The sequence below is a fragment of the Schistocerca cancellata genome, chromosome 6 (assembly GCF_023864275.1).
Source record: "Schistocerca cancellata isolate TAMUIC-IGC-003103 chromosome 6, iqSchCanc2.1, whole genome shotgun sequence".
In the NCBI taxonomy this organism is placed as follows: Eukaryota; Metazoa; Arthropoda; class Insecta; order Orthoptera; family Acrididae; genus Schistocerca; species Schistocerca cancellata.
The window spans coordinates 608,534,197-608,556,127 of record NC_064631.1 but is presented as its reverse complement, the minus strand read 5'-3'; the positions used below and the strand labels follow the sequence as shown (position 1 = coordinate 608,556,127).

The 21,931-nt window shown below is 41.8% G+C and overlaps 2 protein-coding genes across 3 annotated transcripts in view; both read right to left on the bottom strand.

The window, feature by feature from the left end:
- LOC126088151 (pyruvate dehydrogenase phosphatase regulatory subunit, mitochondrial-like) overlaps positions 1–21,931 on the bottom strand; it is a 199,290-nt gene that overhangs the window by 29,766 nt on the left and 147,593 nt on the right. The window contains exons 13-15 of one of the 2 annotated variants that reach the window (XR_007519946.1): positions 20,136–20,457; positions 19,724–20,043; positions 15,264–15,588 (exon numbers count right to left, since the gene is read on the bottom strand). Coding sequence is in view for 1 of the 2 variants with exons in the window: in XM_049906267.1 (XP_049762224.1) it covers positions 19,724–20,043; positions 20,136–20,457 (642 nt within the window). In the remaining variant the exon portion in view is untranslated. The remainder of the gene's footprint in view (positions 1–15,263; positions 15,589–19,723; positions 20,044–20,135; positions 20,458–21,931) is intronic. The other variant, XM_049906267.1, reaches the window with a different exon arrangement.
- LOC126088159 (uncharacterized) overlaps positions 1–21,931 on the bottom strand; it is a 475,823-nt gene that overhangs the window by 337,732 nt on the left and 116,160 nt on the right. The gene's annotated exons all lie outside the window — the stretch shown is intronic.

Genomic DNA, 21,931 nt, shown 5'->3' with positions numbered 1-21,931 from the left:
CCACAACCGGAGCCGGGGACAGAACAGGCGACAGGTCGTCGAACTCCTGATCCTGTTCCTCCTCGGAAGAGGCAAGACCCAGTGGCGGGGACGAAGGGGAAGGGACGACCACAGGGGAACCAGCCTCCTGAGAAACCGGGCCGGCTAGGGGGGCCGGCTCTCGCTGGGGCATCTCGAACGATGGCGATGCCGGTACTGGAGCCACTGGAGGCCACCAAGGCGGAGAAGCAATGCAGTGCGGCAGAGTCACAGCGGGGAGAGGAGGTAACGTCCCCCGTGAATCCAACACAGGTGCCAGCAATGGGGAAGTCGGTGTCCGAGAGGTCTGAGGGTGGATGCCTGAACGTGGACGGAGCTGATTTTGGTGACGACGTATCACCCGGTCCCCTGCCTGCAAGGTATAGAGCCGGCGGCCATTTCGGCGCAGGACCACCGCCGGTATCCAACATGGATTGCGACCAAAACCACGGGCCCAGACCGACATACCCAGTGGAAAACCAGGGACGCCATTTTGTGAAGACTGGCGAGGACCAGGCCGGAGGAGGTGCAGCAGAGTCCTAGGTTGACGCCCATGGAGGAGCTCCGCTGGGCTGCGTTCTCCCATTGGTGTGGTCCGGTATGCCGTCAAGAAAATCGTCAATGCTTCCTCCGCAGGAAATTCGTGCACATACTTTTTCATCTGCGTCTTAAATGTGCGCACCATGCGCTCGGCTTCCCCATTCAATTGTGGATGGAAGGGGGGAGAGCAAATGTGCCGAATACCGAAGCGCCTACAAAAATCCTGGAAGGTCTGCGAAATAAACTGCGGTCCATTGTCCAAGACCAGGGTAATTGGCAGACCCTCCACAGAGAAGATTTTGGCGAGTGCCTGGATTGCAACTTCTGAAGTGGTTGAGGAGCAGCGAACCACATATGGGAATCGGGAATAAGCATCAATGACAATGAGCCAAAAGCCATTGAGAAACGGGCCCGCAAAATCGATGTGAACACGTTCCCATGCCTGGGTTGCCGGCGGCCATGAAGAGAACGCTGCCCTGGGAGAGGCTTGTTGGCTCGCACACTGGGAACAGGCTGCCACGAAGTGCTCAATTTCTCTGTCAATACCGGGCCAGTACACATGTCTGCGAGCCAAGGTATTAGTATGGGAAACACCCCAGTGTCCCGCATGTAATAAGGTGAGGACCTCCTTCCGTAAACTGGCAGGAACAACCACACAAGGTGCAGCATCATCGGTAGCCAGAAGGAGAACTCCTTCCAAGATGGAGAGGCGACGCGTAGAAGAAAATAATTACGAAGAGGGTCAGAGGCCCGGCCTGGAGGGCGGGACGACCACCCCTGCTGAATGAGGCGCACTATTTGCCGGAGAACCGGATCCGCTGCCGTTTCCTTGGCGACTCGAGAACCAGTGATCGGAAAGCCATCAACCGCTTGGCGGGACGCCACATCCAATTGAAAACACATAACCTCCTCCCGATCGAACGTAGGATCCGGGCCCACCGGAAGACGTGAAAGAGCGTCGGCGTTGGCATGCTGTCCCGTAGGGCGAAAATGAAAGTCATAATGGTACTTAGAGAGGAACAAGGCCCAGCGCTGTAGTCTGTGGGCCGCCCTATCCGGAATCTGAGAGGCGGGGCCAAATAACGATATTAACGACTTATGGTCAGTGATTAACTGAAACTTCGTGCCATACAAGAAAGGGTGAAACTTGGTAACAGCGTAGACAATGGCCAAAGCCTCTTTTTCCACCTGGGAGTAATGGGCCTGCGCGGGACTGAGCGTTTTAGACGCAAACGCCAGTGGTTGCTCGGAACCATCTGCGTTGCGATGGGCCAGGACCGCCCCCACCCCATACTGCGAAGCATCGGTAGCCAGGACCAACGGCTTATGGGGATCAAAAGTAGCCAAACAAGGGGCTGATGTGAGGAGGCCCTTCAACGAGGTGAACGCTCGCTCGCATGCAGGCGACCAATCAAAAGGAACATCCTTGTGCAGAAGGCAGTGCAGGGGGTGGGCGATAGTGGAAGCCCTGGGAATGAACCGGTGGTAATAGGCTATCTTGCCTAAAAAAGCTTGTAACTCTTTCAGCGAAGTGGGCCGAGGAAGGTTGACGATACCTTGGACCAAACTTCCTAGGGGCTGGATGCCGCGCCGAGCGATGGTGTAGCCCACATACTCAATGGATGGTTGGAAGAAGGTTGACTTATGCAGGTTGCAACGCAGGCCCATAGACCTAAATTTGAGAAAGAGGGTGCGAAGGTTGTGCAAGTGTTCCTTCGTGCTGCGGCCTGTGACAATTATGTCATCCAGGTAATTAATACAATGAGGGATCGTCGACGTGACATGCTCAAGATAACGCTGGAATATCGCCGGGGCACTGGATATTCCAAAAGCCAACCGCTGGTATTGGTAAAGGCCAAAAGGGGTGTTGACGACCGCCTGCCTTTTGGAGTCCGCATCAAGTGGTATCTGATGATAAGCCTCCGACAGATCGATTTTCGAAAAATATTGGCCTCCCGCCACGGCGGAGAACAATTCATCAGCCCGAGGCAAAGGATAGGTGTCCACCACCAATTGGGAATTAACGGTGGCCTTGAAATCGCCACAAAGACGTAATTTTCCCGAGGGCTTCCTGACAATAACGAGGGGCGAAGCCCACTCACTGGAAGAAATGGGAAGAATGACCCCTAGAGCTGTCAGCCGGTCTAGCTCTTCCTTTACCGGAGGGCGGAGAGCCAAGGGGATCTGCCTCGCGCGTAGAAAACGCGGGCGAGCCGACGCCTTCAACGTTAAGTGAGCTTCAAAATCGGAAACACGCCCCAGACCCTCCTCAAAGATATCTGGAAAGTCTGAGATCAAAGATTCCAATGATTGATAGGGAACGTCTTCGGAAACCAACTGTAAGGTGTCAGTGATAGAAAAACCGAAAGCTTGAAAGGCGTCCAGGCCAAAAAGGTTAGCGGAGCCCGCATCACTGACAACAACAAAAGTAAGAGGCCGAGTGACTGATTTGTAAGTCACATCGGTAGTGAATTGACCCAGTAGGGGAATGAATTGTTTACCATAACCACGGAGACGCCGGTAAACCGGCGCCAACGGGGGCGATCCAAGGTCGGAATAAGTTTGGGCATTCAACAACGAAACTGCCGCGCCCGTATCGACTTGCAGTTGTAATCGGCGCGACCGAACCGACACCTCGATAAAGAGTTTGCGCGCCAATGCTTCGGGAGCCTGGCCCGATGAAACTTCATGAATGTCAACGTCCATGTCCCCAGAGCCTGCTTCCTTCGATTCGGTGTAGGCTGAGCGGCAAACTTTAGCAACGTGACCTTTCTTAATACATTTGCGACAAACGGCCCAACGCTGGGGGCACTCCGACCGATCATGACGTATATAGCACAACGCACAGGATGGCAACAGGGGCCGGTGGTCGGAGTTCTGTTTACACGCCGCGCGGGATCGGCTGTAACGGCCGGATTGTACCGCTCGCACGTCGTCCACCCCGGACACAGTGGACACGGCCACGCCGCCCTGAACCTCCGCGACGTCGCACCACGCTTCCAGCTGTTGACCCGCTGCGTGAGAGACTTCATACGATTGAGCAATGGACAGGACTTCCTCGAGGGAAGAGTCTTCTAACTGCAGGGCCCGTTGCCGGACCTCCCTATCAGGGGCCGAACGAACAATGGCGTCGCGTACCATAACGTGGGCATACGACTCTCGCGACTGCTCCGTGACAAAGTGACACTTGCAACTAAGACCGTGCAGGGTAGCGGCCCACGCCCAGTAAGACTGATGGGGCTGTTTCTTGCATTGATAGAACTCGACCCTAGCCGCCACAACATGCGTGCGGCGGCGATAATAAGAAGACAGCAATGAACACAATGCATCAAAAGACAAGGACGAGGGTTCCTGCAACGGCGTGAGCTGGCGCAAAACGTGATACAGCGAGGGAGATATCCAAGACAAGAAGAGAGCACGACATACTCAGCATCAGCAACATGAAAAGCCTGGAAATGCTGCCGAAGGCGATGTTCATATGCGTCCCAATCCTCCGCCATCTCGTCATACTGGGGAAAGGGAGGAGGGAACTGTGCCGGAGCAGACAGCATGGAGAGCAACGCCGGAAGCACTTGTTTCATGGTGGCCAAGAGCTCCGTCTGCTGCGCAACCAAAACTCGCACCAAATCCTCCATGCCGTGGAGAAGCTGCGAAACCGGAACAACGACGCAACACGTGAAAGAACGACCTTACTCATCGCCAATTGTGTAGTAACACTGTTCACGCACTGCACTTTCTGTGGATCGGGACTGTATCCTGGGCAGGCCCGATGATCACTGACTGGGGCCAGCCCGTGCTGCTCGAGTTGTTGTTGTTGTTGTTGTTGTTCAGCCGGCAGAGGTCGTGTCCGAATTCTCGCGTGCCCTCTGGTGGACGGGACTCTACTTGCGGCAACTACCGTCCATGACGCACCGTGCCATGGTGCGCCTCCCGCAATCTGTTTGGTGGCTACTGCATGAAGTGAGTTCAAAATTAATTGTGTATGTTGATGACATTCTGGTCACTGAAAAGACTTGGGAACAACCTTTGAATCTGTTAAGAGATGTGTTTCCAAAATTAGAATCAGGAGGCATGACTTTGAAAATAGGTAAGTGTAAATTTGGAGTGGGAGAAGTTAAATTTTTAGGGCATGTTATATCTGAAAAAAGAATTGATAAAGAGAAACTTGATGCCATTGCTAATTTTCCTACACCTTGCAACAAAAGACAGAGTAAATCATTTTCTGGAGTAACTGGATTTTATAGAAAGTTTTGTAGCAGCCAAGCTTTGAATACTCCAGGCTTGTGCAAACTTTTGAAGAAGAATACCATTTGGGATTGGAATCAGGAGTGCCAGGATGCTTTCAATGAGATCAAACAACAGTTGCTTCCAAGTCAGATATTGTTCAGACCAGATTTGTCTCTTCCTTTTTGTATTATGACAGACAGTAGTGATGTTGGATTGGGTGCTCATTTATTTCAGGATGTTGAAGTTGATGGTGTTATTGAACTTAGATCTCTTGCATTTGCTAGTAGAGTATTGCAGAAATGTGAAAAGACGTACACTGTAACTGAGAAAGAACTTTTGGCTGTACATTGGGCATTCATCAAATTTAAAAATTATTTACTAGGTCATAAAGTCATCATCTATACTGATTACAAAACATTATGTTATCTTCAGGTGTGTAAACTGTACCATAACAGAATTACTCACTGGGCCTTGTTTTTACAGCAGTTCAATTATGAAATCAGATACATTACAGAGACAGACAATGTAGTTGCTGATGCTTTGCCCAGGCTACCTTTAGGAAGTGAATCATCTAACAACTTTGGAGAAGGAGAAAAATAGTTTCAAATTATGTACTTGAGAGGTGTGAAAGAGGAAAAAGAGATCTTGAAAATTTGCAAAGACATTTGTAGTTATCAAAATCATGATCAAAATATTCAGAAGACATAAGACTAACTCAGAGGATTGGAACAATGTTGGCTGGAACAATGTATTGATACTTCAATTACTTACACACGTGAGAGTTTTGGTCATTGTGGATCAACCAAATGCACACGAAAGATTAGCTCACCCTTGTAATAGTTCCTTTCAAACCGGAATTTTCTCATCATGCCTAAAAACGGCTAAGCTCAAAACACTATTCAAAAAAGGTAAAAAGGATGAAGTGGTTAACTCCAGGCCCTTTGCTGTACTATCTGTATTCTCAAAAATCACAGAGAAAATTTTTCAAAGAAGAGTAGTAGATTTTCTGGAAGAGCACAAAATACCATCCACAGCACAACATGGTTTCAGGAAAGGCCGATCAACTGATACAGCAATTTTTGAACTATTAAGTGAAGTACTTCAGAAACTAGATAATGGCAAAAATGTCATTGGAATATGTCTAGATCTCTCTAAAGCTTTTAATATCATAGATCACATAAAACTATTGCCTAAGCTTGACAACATGGGGATTTGAGGAACATTTAACAATTGGATAAAGTCATACCTATGCAGTATAAACAAGTGGTTGAATCGCAACATCAAAATTTCATCAAACTCACTCAACACTATTCAAACTATGAAAGCATTCAGTTCTGGAACCTCTTCTATTTCTGTTATATGTGTATGACCTGAACAAATTCTGGAAGATCATCATCCAGTTTGCTGATGATACAAGTGTGTTAGTGAGTGGGAAAGAAATGGAAATGCTTCAGAAGTCTACAACAGAGACACTGAACAATATTGACAACTGGTTCAGTCACAACAAATTGATAATAAATGCAAGTAAGACAGTGGCATTAAATTTCTATAATGTACAAAAGGTGAGCAAACTGTTCAGATTCAGATATCTGACAAAGACCTTCAGAATATAGACAACATTAAGTTCTTGGGAGTATGACTCCAAGATAATCTTAAATGGGGGACACATATTGATAAACTCTGTAGGAAATTAATCACTAAATGCTACTTGATGAGAATATTAGAGGGATTCTGCAAACAAAGATTCTCTGAAAACTGTGTATTATGCCTCTATATACTCACAACTGAAACATGGAATTATTTTCTGGGGTAACTCTTCTCTTAGCCAAAACCTCTTTAGGCTACAAAAAAGAATTATAAGAATAACGGAAGGTGTAAAATGGAACAAAACATGTAGACAACTTTTTTTAAAAAATCTAGAAATCCTCCCACTTCCATGTATATATGTGTATGAGATAACCGTGTTTGTGAAAATATACTTGATGGAATATCCCACTCTCTTCCAGAAAAAAGAAAATATCCACTCCTATAACACCAGGCAAAAAGGAAACTTTCATTTAGACCCCACCAACACCACCTTGAATAAAAAAGTAACCCTCTATTATGGGAAAGTTATTTATAATAAACTTCACCCCACAAATTAAATCAATAAATGACCTGGCTAATTTCAAGTCAACTGCTAAAGTGTATTTGACTCACCACTACTTCCATAGCCTCCACGAGTTCCTTTAGGAAGTTCACTAACGATTTGTGTCTTTGCCTTACTGATGTATCATATAAATGGTACTAGAACTTTAATGATTTACCATGTAAATGTTGCTGCAATACAAATATTAATCTGCCAGTAGACTACACACTCCTTCTGCTTTAAAATATCTTCTCTTTATTTTTATACAATATTTGCTATGTATATTGTAACTCAGTGATCATTTAGTGTACAAATAATGAAATTAATGCAAATTTAATATTATATTTTGTTATACATTGACTTGTCCTACATCAGAATGTACTATTTGTGTACTATATGATAATCAGGACAAATAAAACTCTACTCTACTCTACGTCTATTTTTAAAACACAGGAAGAAGAGTCAAGAAGAAGATTGCCAGCTGTGACAGATGTCAAAGAGTGAAGGTAAGTAACCAAACAAGTGCAGGCTAAATGCAGAACATACTGCCTAATAGTAACCTAGATCTCGCATCTTTGGATGTTTATGAATCTTTACCTACATCTAAGAATGGATTTTGTTATGTTTTTGTGGTGGTTAATGTATTTTTGAAGTTCATAAAGCTGTTTCCTCTTAAAAAAATTACTAGTAAGCAAATCATCTCTAAATTTGAAAACACATATTTTCATCAAGTGGGTATTCTTAAAACAATTTTAACTGATAATGGTTCTCAGCTCACGATTCAAGCTTGGAAAGATTTTGTTGATCTTGCAAAAATAAGGCATATTCTAACCTCAGTGTACCACCATCCTTCGAGTAACCCTGCAGGAAGATATATGAGAGACATTGGAAGACTATTTAGAACTTATTGCAGTACGAATCATATCAGTTCGATACATTATGTCAGTGATTCTGAGGATATTATGAACAGCTTACAACATTCTTCAACAGGTTTTTCACCATTTGAAATCACGTTTAATCGCAGACTAGGTAACTTTATTTCTGAAAATGTTGAGTTTCCACCATGTAAAATTCTGTCTCCACAAAATAGGGAAGAGTGTGTTATGGAGATGATGAAAAAACAGGGGGGATATAATAAAGCAGAAACATGATGGTAAAGTTAGATTTTCTAAGTTTGAGGTAAGAGATCTGGTTTTGGCGAAAGCCAAAGAGAAATCTCAAGTGTTGACATATGAGATAAAGAAATTTTTCGATATTTACTTTGGACCATTAGAGATTCTAGAAAATCCACATCCTAATGCATACAGACTTATACATCCTAAATCTAAGAAGTTGTTTGGATTACGCAATACCACTGAACTGAAAGCATATAGACATCATCCATAAGTACCTAATTTTTGTTTGCTTGTTCCTTTTCCACTGTCATGAATTTAGTATGTAAGATGACGTGATTTCTACAGTTTCATCTTACCCATTAACTGAGTTTAAATCTATTTGTAGATCTGTAAAACTATATAACTGAGTTTTGATTTCTGGAATTTAGCATGTAAGATGATATGATTTTTGAAGTTCTACCTTATCCATCGACTGAGTTTAAATCTATTTGTAGATTCATAAAATTACATAATTGGGTTTTGTTTGTCTGGAATTTAGTATGTAAGTTGATGTGATTTTTGAAGTTTTGTCTTATCTAGTGACTGAGTACAAATCTATGACTCACTGTATAATTATGTTCTGATGTTCTGTAGTAGATTTGTGCTTTAGAATTTAATATATATATGCCATGAAAATAATTAAATATTTTTGAAATTTTGAAATTGGACAATGTTCATAATTTTTACTGAAAAAATTAGGAATAGTATCTGAGCATATTTGTGCAGTATTGTATCTGATTGGATCGGTGTGGTTTGGATTCTTGGATAGTATCTGAGCATACCTTATTAGTCCATTTCTTTTATTGCACTTAACTCTGTTTATTAATGTTTCACATGTGAACACTTTTTAATTTCACCTGATGTAAATCCCATATAACTGACTTTGAAAAGTTACTAATGAGAACATATCTCATGTGATGTGAAGGAGGTATTGAACAGCATATTTAGTACACAAAACAATGTTTCAGGATTTTATGTGAATGCTAGACAGGAAGTTGCCTATCCATTGAAGCATGTGATGAGTACTCTAGGGAGGAAGGTGAAAGACGTGGATGGATCCACTCCCCACACTGCTGTATGGCTGTACCCTGCTGGACCAGTCAACTTGTAAGAGATCGTGGATGCTGGGTAACGTACTCGAGCATCTGTCGACTGGATCTGTGTTGTGACTGATATTTGTGAATTGTTAGCCAAGACTGCTAAAGACAGTGTTATTCAGCATAAACACATGTTTTTTCCCCCTGAAGTAGGGGGACTGACTTTCCAATGCATTATGTAAATTTAAATCAGTATGTATTTTTTTTATCATTGTTAAATGAATTTTCTATGCTTTTATATATGTAGGTTAATTTGTATGGACAGTTAGCAAATAGTGTGGAAGACATTTACTAGTATGGACAATATAACAAGATGTATACATGTTTGCTTTCATGCTCTGATTTTGGTTCTCAAGCTACTGGACTGTATCATCCTTAAAAGATAACTATGACTCTGTTTACCTGTATTTATCCTGAGTATTGCAGTATTGTATCTGATTGGATCGGTGTGGTTTGGATTCTTGGATCGATCCCCAAATCATAAAACTTTAGCCCTAATATTTTTCCATTATTTTGTTCTTTCCTGAGTCAACATACCCTTGAATACTACAGTTTATGTCGCTGATTGATTCCTACTCATGGTTGATTATATTCTTCTGGTATGTACCCATTGTCATGAGTTTTTCGAGTCGGCTCACTCATCGTACACTTAGGCTCTGAAATTATTCTCCTCTCTTTTGAAGATTTTGAAGGTTTGATTGCATGAACGTATTCTAGTAATTTACCTTGTCTCTGTATTTATTACTATAGTTGTATTGCAATGTTGTAGTTTTGACTTTGTATTGTTTGTCTTGTGACAGTATGTTCCATAGATCTGAAAATATGAATGCCACATTCTGATATATGTATAGATATTTTTCTTATGTTTTCTGTAATATGTTACGTATCAGATACTTCTATATCTCTATATGCAATCCTCGACATCATTTTGTACACTGTTTGGCAAACCTTGTAGTCTGTCACAAAATATTGTAAACAACCTGTTTATAAATTTTGTGAGGGTGAAATTGTAATACGACACCTTCCTGTAACATTACCATTTTTTTTATAGATATAACTGATACTACTTACACTATCGATCCTTGAGTAGTTGAACATTATCTCAGTTGTTTAACTAAAAGAATTTTATATAATTTTGTATACAATGTATTATATTTCAGGCTCAAAAAGAAATTAATTTGGTAGTACTATGTATGTACAGTTAAAATTACTCTTCTTTTAAAAATATTTGAAATTACGAAATTTCTGGTATACGTGAAATTATCAATTGCATGATTTAATGCTGATTATTAAATTTATTTCTGGATTCATTTATAAAATAATGATACATTTTAGCAAAGACTCTTCTTTTGACAAGAAAGTTTGTAAACTCTTTTGCTTTGTAAACTCTTTGGAATATTGTGAGTACCACAGAATGTAAGTAGTAGTGGACATACCTCTGATGGAATTAGACATGTTTTTGACTGTGTCACTAATAATGTAATTTGTGGTGTGATAGAAGTGGAAATTGTAATATTTAAAAAAGTGACGAAAATTAAAATTCGAGAAATATACAGGCAAACTTCATCAGTTATTTAGTCATCAGGAACCCACAACGATAAATCAAAATTCCAGCCGCAAGAATGTACCCCTAGACACAAAAACTGTAGCCAACAACAAGAAGAGAAAATGAAGATAAGTAAAAAGTTTTTCTATTGTATATCTTATGCTTCTCAAAGCATTTGAAACTAATGAAGACACTAAGAAAAATTTTAATAGTGATGTATGGGAGGGTAAGATTACAAACTACTACAGAGAGATGCTTAATATTTGAGGAAGAAGTGCAAAAAAGAGTCACTGATATCTTCTCCACTCTTGGCATTGTATGACGAGAATGGTGAGACAGAATTTTACACTGACACTAGCGGTAATGGGGTGGGTGTAATTCATCTGTGATTACCTACTCTACAACTGAGAAAGCATGCCTTGTAGTTGTTTGGGCCATCAACAGGTTCCAGCTGTATTTATTTGGCAAACTATTCACCCTTGTGGTGTACCACTGTTCTGTATGTTGGCTGACTAGTCTGGAGGATCCGCTGCGTTGACTGGTGAGATAGGCACTGAGGCTTCAGGAGTATGATATCACAGTGGTATACAAAAGTGGATGCAACTCCAAGGACGCCAACTGCCTTATAAGGAATCCTTTGGTTGAAGACAACAGTGTGATTGAAATCTCAGTTGTCCCTGCATTAAACAATAATGCTGCTGAACAGAAGGGAGATCCAGTACTACTGAAAACCATAGCTCAAAGGAGGAGGAACTGACCAAAGGAGAATTACAACTGATAAATGGGACATTTTATATGAGGAATTACGATCCAATGTAGCAGAAATTGTTGCTAGTCATCCCAACTCATCTATAGCCAGTTATTCAAAGTTTTTCCATAATGCCCCAATATATGATCACCTGGACTGACCACGTCACTACTGATTTGTTATAAATTATCCGAGCCACTGTAAGGAATGCCAGTGACACAAGAACATGCCATAATTACCTCCAGGATATCTGTTACCAATTCCACCTGCAGCAGCAATATTCCACTGGATCTTAATTGACTTCTTGTGAGGAATTACAATGTCAAAAAACTAGGATTGGTGGATGACATTCTGAATTGAGTACTTCACCCACTGCACTTTGTACAACTGTGATTCTTAAAGCTGTGATCACATTTGATTCAACAACCATAACCCCCTACATCAAGCAGAATTTTGCACAAAACAAAGCTGCTACAAGCAACTTATTACCCTAACACCATTTACACAAGTAGGCTTCCAAAAGAAAAAGAAAAGTTCAGTGGCATTTATTGACATCACACCAGCATATGACACTGTGTGGCTGGATGATTTAATGTATAAATTAAATCAAACCATTTCAAGCTCAAATATCACAGCACTAATTGAAATGATGCTAATGTTCTTTTCAAGTTAGCATCAGAGAAACTACAAGTAAATCCTATACCACAAGCCCCACATTTATTTAACTGTACACCAGTGACATAGTCACCATTGGTTCTATAAAGTTTAGCCATGCCAATAAGCTAGAGACAGCAAATCAAAGCAACAAATTCAAGGAAAGTGAACAATACTGAAGCCCATGTGTGGAGTTGGGCTGTCAGAGAAGTAACTAAATCACTACTTTTGGGCCATATCACATCCTTCGTCATTTGTCATTAGTCACATACACAGTCGAGGATTATGACCCTTCATCAAGAAGACAAAAATGCAAAGACATCATTGATGTCCTCCATATGAAGCCCTATTACAGTCCTAAGGGACAGCTTGACAATGTGACTTCTCATTCAAGGAACCTGAAGACCCACTTGACAAATGTGAAGGTTCAATGGGAGGGACAAGCTTCGATGGAAGGGACTATCTCAATGCTCATAGTTGAAGAGGATGTGACAAAACTGCCAAAATGCAAGGATCCACCAGCACCAGTACCCCTGATACGATCCAGATCCAGGGTGTTGTGGTCAGCTCGAATGACTTCTTAACCACCAGGTTACTCTTTTTCCAGGAGTAGAAGTAATGTTGCGGGCTGTGCTGCATGCAATGTAGAGTTTCTGCTGCTGACTAGCATGCTACAAATCAACAGGTCAAATCTGGCCACCAGCAGTTACTTATTATTTAGTATTGATCATTTCTGGAAGATTTTCAAAATTTCTTATGTTTGTGATGTATGCAGTTTCTCAAATACTTTATGTTTGTATAAGTAGCAGTAATCTCTGTCCAAGACTTCAGTTCAGTTCTGCCTGTACATTGGGGTGTTCTTAATAAACGTATTGTCAATGCTAACTGTTGAACTACACTGATGACCCTGCTTTTGGATTTGTACCTAACTGTGGTTACAATGTGACATTGTGCTACTAGACTACAAGTAGCAAATTGTGACTTTGGTGCTTTGACGAAGCAAGCTGGGATATTTTTACTTCCTCTCTTGTTTCTCCATCTGCCTCCTTACAATTCATTTTACCATTAACATTAATGAGTATAATCTGCATTTTCATAAAAGAGAAAGGTTGGCCATCAGTTTTAAAGAATATAACACCAGATCTAATTTTGTGCTTAGTTTTATGTATGTAATTGATTTTCTAATTTATTTCAACTATTCCTAGTTAGTATCTTTTATTGCAGGGTAAAATCAGTAATTGTTTCATAACTTAAATTCTATTGTTGACATACAAACAAATATAAATTCTGAACTAATTATAAACATTTGGAGGAACAACTAATAGTATTCTTAAATGGTCTATCTGGATCTATTTGAAAACATGTTGGCAAAGCCAGCCCTTAATTAATTAATTCCAAAGTAATTAACAGTTTTGTCAAAAGTATTGTTTGCATAATGATATTTGTTAATTTCATGATTTATACAAATAATTCGGCCTAATTCTTGTCGTAGAAGAAACTGTTAAAAAGGAATGAATTTTTTGATGTATTCAGTTAATCTAACAAGCTAAGTTTTAATTGTAATATCTGTAAATTAAATATCAACCAGTGTGTAGTTTCAGTACCTATTATTGTGAGGATACATAAGGGCCCAATTTCTGGTCCTGAGACAGACGAGGAACCTGTATTGATTAGAACAACAACAATGCGTCTGTGAAATAAATGTAATACAGTTAGGCCGTGTGTTAAAACAATGAAATTGTCTGTTCCATTGGTACCTTTTTATTCTTCAAGAAATGTGGACTATGGGGTTAGGCTTTTACTGCTTGTAAATGTTCAACAGGAAACTGTTGTAGCAGTATGTGGCTGTTCGCCTGCAACCTATTAATGAGGCTTATGGAAAATTAAACAATAGTGTACTGGCCATATAACTCTGTATTATTGGGGGGTTGTGAACAGTAAAAGTAAAGTACAGTGAAATGCAAATGTGCACCTGTTGGCTACATCATTTAAAGTAGTCAGTGTTGTATTTCCACACCTCATTTTTGAGCCAGTGTAGCAACACAGTACATCAACACCGAGGACAATCAACAAAGAAATAAACCAGGCAAATCATCACAGTGCATCTTAGTCATGTCTTGCTAGTCTTCTAAGACTTACAATACTTAATCACATTGTTGCAAAACTATTAAATGGATTTTAAAAGTTTCTACCATATTTAATATTCAAATAAATATTGGGCCTACACCCAGACTGGCTGCAACCTCGGACTTTATTTGAACATGTTAAATGAAACTATACAAGATATATTAAGTAGCATGTAGCAAAGTATTTATTACAGTCGTTCTCCAGGATTAAAATATTTGCTATTAACCCATTGCCGGTAACCATTTACATGCAACTTCTTAGCTGAGATTGCTATAAAAACTTTATTATAGATAACCAGTTTTGGTAAAACTAAGTTGCCATCTTCAGATCTCCATACAGATTGTTACAAACATCTTGTGCCACACAAAATCATACCACTGAATTTCCAGGTACACAATACATAAAATGAGCTATGCATTGGCATGTCAGAGTTAAAATTACTATGCATATCACAATTCACTAAAACATCATTCCCATAACATAACATGCCATGCTTACCAGGGTGCCAAAGGACCTTTTGCTTCCAGTGATCCAATGTTGGCAAGAACTTATCATATTCTTTGATATCCGTGCATGTATCCTACAATTTTTGTGTTGTTATTTTATGTTGATTTTAGAATATTCTGATTGCTAAAGATCAAACTTTTGTCCCTTCTTGTGTTAGTGAACACTGCTCCTATTATTTATGTTTTGTCAGTTAAAAAGAATACACTCCACTTCTGCCATGAACATTACCAGCAAGTAAAATATATTATTCTATCACAAAATAGATACCATTTGCTAATGATTGGTGCTCTTCAAGTTGTACTATTTAATTGCTGATTATCTAATAGACTAAGGTGCTGCTATTTATGGAAGCATGCATATGCTTATGCAGGTCACATTTGTGAAAGCCGGTTTAATATTCTTTCTTGGATTCTCCCACATACACCACCAAGTAGGTAGCTAGAGAGGTCTAGAATTATAAAGTATATAAGCACCAATAATTTATAGCAGGAATAACTCTTAATTTATGTTCCAGTACCTTTTTGGCTCCCATTTCTCTGCCAGCAAGTTAAACAGTGTCGCACCATGGTGCAGAACTGCAGTACCAAAATACAGTATTCAACACTGCCAAGTGTTTAATTTCCTTGTGTAATATTTATTTGGCTTTAGCATTTGGATAATTAATGATTACTCAGGAACTAGTTTATACTTTGAGCCACATTTATCTGATCAAATCCCTTCATTCCTCCCTCTGGTCCCCTCCTTGTCTCCGTTCATGTGTTCTTAAACCAGAGTCTTTACTCCCTCCGAAGTCTTGTGCAGTACAGCTTCCTTTGTTTCTAAATCAGTTATCTTCAGTGGTCCTATAATACCAGATAAATAAAAAAAAGAATGCACCTCACATACAAAAGAAATTTCCCTGTGAGTAATTTCACATGTTTTAACAAACATTTTAAGGAAGTGGTCATTGAGAGATGTGTTATCATAATGCTATTAATGTTCCATTCTCAGTCTTCATGGCACATTTTGATACACACTTTCAAAGAATTTCGACAGAGACAGATTAAGTAGAATCATTAACTGAGCTTCATGATAACAATAAGTACAAAAAACTATAAAGTTCAATACCAAAATGAAACTTAAGTATATTTAAAGGGGAAGCTGTAATCAGTAAAGAGGTCATCAACCTGGAAGTTGGTTTAAACCAAACAACATTTTAGTAACCATTCTGCTATTGGAAGAGGTATGCATTTGTCTTCTGGCAAACTGTGGAATGACTCTGCTGTCCCCTCTTTAGGGCTGAGTGGACTCTGAACCCTAGTGGACCTTGTCATTTTAGATACACACAGAAAGTAAACTCACAAAAAATATCAGATAATGAATCCTATAATTGACCAGGGGTTAAATCCCACTGCCTTTCACTTTGACTCTCAGGCATCTAGAGAAAGATGAAGCAAAATGATATATGGCGGTTATCGACTGCAAGAGTTGACCGCCTCATCTTTGAGAACGAACTTCTTTGAAAACTGTTGATCACAATGTGTTCCGAACTCTGTATTCGAGCGGATGTGTTTGTACCGACATGATCAAAATAAAGTTAATTCGTTGTAAACGAGCGAATACTTAATGTTGGGTTCGATATCACCGTACGTAACATCTCGATCCCCACACTGGTGACCCCAACGCTCACGAACACCGCTTACGACGCCAGAAATGTGTACTGGAACATCGCCATGGACAAACAATGCAGCAACCCTTTGTTGGATTTCTACGTCCATCGACTTCACATTGCACCGCATCTGAATGCAGTGTACAGGAAGTGTAATTAGTGTGTAAATTCCCGACCCTTGTGTTAATCGTGTTTTTTGGTAACTTTCGTCACCTTCTCACACATTGACAATGCGACCGAGGTGCACACGTTGTCCAGCGAAACCCACTCAACGCATCGGTAATTTCACTTCCGGACAGTGCAGTGCTCCTTTGCCAATTAATTTGGAGAATTTTGACTTGCTTTTGTGTAATGAATTAACTTTGTGCAGTGCTTCGACATTGGACAATCATGCCAAACAATGGACTGCAACAAACGGGGACTATGTTGCAAATCCCAGTTCGCACGAACTCCGAACTACGGCTAAATTGCACGCCTGGTCAAATTCACAGGAACAATATCATCAAGGACATCCTACCGATCAATGACAGTGCACCAATTACACCGACGACAATGCCGGCTGTTTCTCAGTGCGACACGTGACATGCCACGCCTCCCTCTACACAGCACCTGAGCCGCACCGACTCTGCTCAACTGCTACCGACAGCGACGTCACGGTTGCCGCCTGCTGGCTCACTGACCTCGACCCAGTCAAAACAAACAGCTGTGCGACATACGATCCTGCCATGGCTACGGCACCTGCATCTTGTCAACAACTCGCTGACACTACGCACGCTTACTGCCCGGCCGTTCACTACTCGATCGCGCCCGCAACTTGTTTACCCACCCCAGAAGACGATTTCAGTCGTATCAATGCTTCATACAGCAGTGAACGTGTTCTCACTCTGCCGCCCCTGAGTACTGAGTTTCACTTTCGCAATCGTACACACGATCTTTTCTACTCAAACTGTTATGTCAACACTGTGCCGCCAACCTTGTCTTGTATGGCAGGTTACACTTTGATAGAGACAGATTCTGATTTCGACCCCATCTTACTCAGTGATACACAGCAGACTGCTTCATGACATACATTTTCGCCTGAACAACTGCAACAGCTACATGAGCAAATTGCGACATACAACTTGTTGGTACAAGATCAGTTACACGTTACACATGCTGCAGCCGACACCGACCGAGCACGACATGCAACGAGATGCTCCTGTCATTGTTCCAACTCCAACTGCTTCCGATCCTTCACCATTACTACCAGCTACAACTAATACCCTGACGATCACGCTACATGGATCTATGACCCAGATGTCACAACTGTCATCATCACGCCGCCTCAAGTGGAAATTCTACGTTACTGATGTGATATAAGCAACTTTTTTTCGCTGCTGCCACCTTTCCTTGGTAGTTCCAGACACTTTATTTCTGTACCACAGCATAACCAGCCGCATTCCAGTGCCGCTTGCTTTGTCGCCCTCTTCACTACCTCCGCAATGTACGACCAACACATCTGCCGTTTCTGCTTTGACGAGTGAGCATCTTTCCGCTCCGACACACAACCGTGCAGCAGTTTCGCGCGAGCAGCTTGCAGTCTTACGACTTGACTGCAGCACCGACAGCAACAGCACACACGCAGCTCCAGTTCCATCAAACTGTGTCACCTCTCCGCCACAGACCAGTAGACTTCTTCACGTTCACATTACGTCTGATCGCCTTCCTGCTCCAACCATGGTTTCGTCAACCACGTCCGCCTTCCACCACCTCTTGCCATCGCCATGCCTCATGCACAGGCTCACTGCCATGCCCCCCAACCTTCGATAACAGCTGTTTCGCACATCAAAACATCGACACTGTCAACTCCGCTTGGAACATCCTGCCATCTACCGCTGTAACACACTCACCGTCCACGAACTCTGAGGTGACACCTCCGTCTACACTGAAGTCATCCGCCACCATGGTCAGCCATGTGCAGCTTGCTGTTTTCTCACCTGCTGTGACATCAAGCACCTCTATAACTCCGTCATTACCGTGAGTGTTGCTCATCCGGCATCTCTTACGCAACCTGTTAAGCCACAGCATGCTTGCTCCTTTATGTCATAAATAACAAACTGTTACTGGACACATTGCACTTACTGCGGCATTCGCCGGCAAATGCTTTGGCAATACATCGCATCGCATCTTGGGCGCACTCCACGCCTCTGATTGGATCAAAACCCCGCTGTACCGCACGGCCTCGGCACGACAATGTTCTCCCCACTGACACGCCGCCACCTTCTGCTTCCACCGTGCCATCAGCAGCATGGCACGGTGAACCTGTGGACGCCTTCCATGCCTCCTTCCCTCCGCTGGTCGTGCCTACCAAGACATCAAGAAACAGTCCGATCGTGCCTCGCACTAGCGCCTGCCACGACACGATTGGTCACGCCCACCTGCACCTTCAGCCGGCCGGGTGCACACAAGCTTCTCGCCATCCTTATCGTGCTCCGCACTACCGGTGGGGGCTCTGTGGTGGTTATCGACTGCAAGAGTCGACCGTCTCATCTTTGAGAACGAACTTCTTTGAAAACTGTTGATCTCAGTCTGTTCTGAACTCTGTATTCAAGCGGATGTGTATGTACCGACATGATCAAAATAAAGTTAATTCATTGTAAACGAGTGAATACTTAATGTTGGGTTCGATATTACCATACGTAACATCTGGATCCCCACAGATAATTGAAAGGTATGACCCAACACTCAATCTGCCCCACCCTCACAGCTTCACTTGTACTAGTATCTCTCTATTACTTTCTGAACTTCAAGGCAGCTCTCCAGCATACACTGCTAGACTAGAACTCCTGGAAGGAGGGCTGTCACGGAGAAATTACATCCACAGTATAGGTGCTGTTTCCAGAATGATTCTTTTACTTTGTAGTGGAACCTCAGCTGTCTTACAACTTTGTGGCAGACTAAAACTGTTTGCCAAACTAGGACCTGAACTAAGACACTTGACTTTGGTGGGAAATGCTATTAGCTATTGGCACAAACATGACCCATCTTGACAGTTTCATTTCTGTCAGTATCTCTCTCCTACTTTCTAAAACCAATGCACACTCTGCTGCAAAGCTAAGACATTTTTCTGCAATATCCTTTCTTTTATGAGGGATAGTCCTAAACTCGTAGGGCTGTTTCTATGGAGTGTGGAAACTTGGACAGATGAGCTGGCAGAATTCCAGTTGTGAAGGTGGGTTACAAATAGTACCTGGATAACTTAGTCAGTAAGAACATTTACAGCAAAAAGAGGATTGCAGTTTTGATTCTCATCAATAACTGTTTTACAGCAATTACCATATGGTACTTACCCTGCTGACGTGACAGTCCCAACAAATTCATTATTTCTGTACAGTGGTTCACCGCCCCACGGCCATACATGTTTATCGGGATCGATATCCTCCAGTACAAACAAAACAAGCCTTTTTGTCACACCCTGCTCCTTCTGACGCTGGAGAGCAAATTTTCCAATGAAGTACTCTTTATCGAGCTTTACTCGGAAACCACTTCCTGCTTCAAATGGAGTCACCAGACTTGTGAGCTCTTCTCCCCAAAATGGAATAAACCTCTCAATCCTCATGAAACGTTGTGTCAAGCAGCCAACATCTCTTGCACCATAGTCATGTCCGATCTACATGAAAAATATTTATACTAATTTCATCACTATATATTTTCAATTAGTAACAATATTATGACAAATTTAGTGACAGTGCTTTCACTTACCATCATCAGTTGCTCATATACATGCAAAGCATATTCTGATGGAACATAGAGACAATATCCTGGCTCCCCTGTGTGTGTGAATGCCATTACCATGACATCTGATGCATACCCAACATTAATTTGTTTGTACGTAAAAGGATGAAGATTCACATCAGAGTTTGACAGTTCTGCCATCAGGTCAGGTGCCTTAGGCCCAACCACATTTATGACTGTGTACATTGATGTGAGGTCAGAAATTCCTACACTTCGATTGGCAGGAAGATGTCGACGCATCCATTCAAATATCCTTGTCTGTTGACTAGTTGGTGACACCATGAAGTAGCTGAAGAAAAAAGAACTGATTGTAACCGAAGTGTTGGTTGTTATGTGCTAACTTCCAATAATTCATTATATAACTGTTTTCTGCTAAAAGACTTTACACGTACTGCAGAAATAGTAAAGACACCAAAATCTGCATCCTGCATATTGCAGGAAGGCTATGTAATGCAGTAACTCTGCTACCGAACACAATGAAGGATTTGGTAGTACTTACTCCCTACTCCTCCTTTGCAGCATTAGTGTACATTACATTAATTCTATGGATCCTGCAGAGAGCAGATACTGGGCTGCGGGAAGAGGTTTGACTATAACCATTCATGTGAACAGAGAGCTTATTATTTTTCCTGTCCCACGTACCACATTTTATGTGAGCATGAAAGCTAACAAGCCATCTGCCCACATTAATGGCTACAGTCACACTGTGTCCACGAGACAGCTGGACCAATGGTCACTGATCATGGCACACACCATAAGGCACTATTTTCACATGTTATTTTCCACACCCACACCATGCCACATGAACTTGTGAATCTTGACAGAACTGCCCCCCCCCCCTTCCCCCTTTTTCTCTTACCCAAAAAGTGCATAATTCCATACCTCATCCATTCCAGCCTTTTTCCCACATTTTTGAACTTTTTTCAATATCTGTACGCATTTGTTTATGTTTTATATATTTGCACATATTTCTTGAGTATTTTAATGTATTTGTACATATTTGTGCATATTTTCACATATTTGTGAGTATTTTTACACTTATTTTTCTGTTAGCCAGCTCCCTTCACAACCAACTAAGGCCTTCATTTCTACCTCATTTCCTATTTTCCCAACACCATCCCTTCCGTGATGGACCTCTGTTCCATCTTTCTGCAGCAATTCAGAAAAGTATCTCTTTTCCTCGCTAAAACCCAGTCCCAAATCGTGTTCCTTAAATGTTGCCTAAACCATGGAATCCCCCCCCAAATGGCCTAACCATAAAAATTCGTTTCTCTGGCTCCCATCCCTCCTCTCATGATGGCCTTCATCTTTTCAGATTCTGTCAGTCCCTGTCCCTTACAAATCTGATACTGTGAAAACACATCTTCACAGGAGAGACATCCCAGAACCACCTCTGCTCCTCCCTTCACAAGATACTGCTACTGTGGAATCCCTACTACATACGTCACATCTTTGAAACTGAATACATTGCACTCTAGTATCTGGAAGAGGATTCCAGACACCATCTACATAAGTTACCTAGCCTGCTGACATCCTACTGCTGTCTTGGGGCATCACTATCTAAACCCTAGCCAAGCCACAGTATTACTCCTTCGCAGTCCCTCACAACACCCAGACCCTGCCTCATCCTTATGACACCTGACACATCCACCTTCTATATTCTTCCCAAAATTTACAAACCAAACTATCCTGAATGCCCCATTGTAGCTAGTTATTGTGTTCCCACTGAAAGAATTTTCATCCTCATTGACCAATACCTCCAA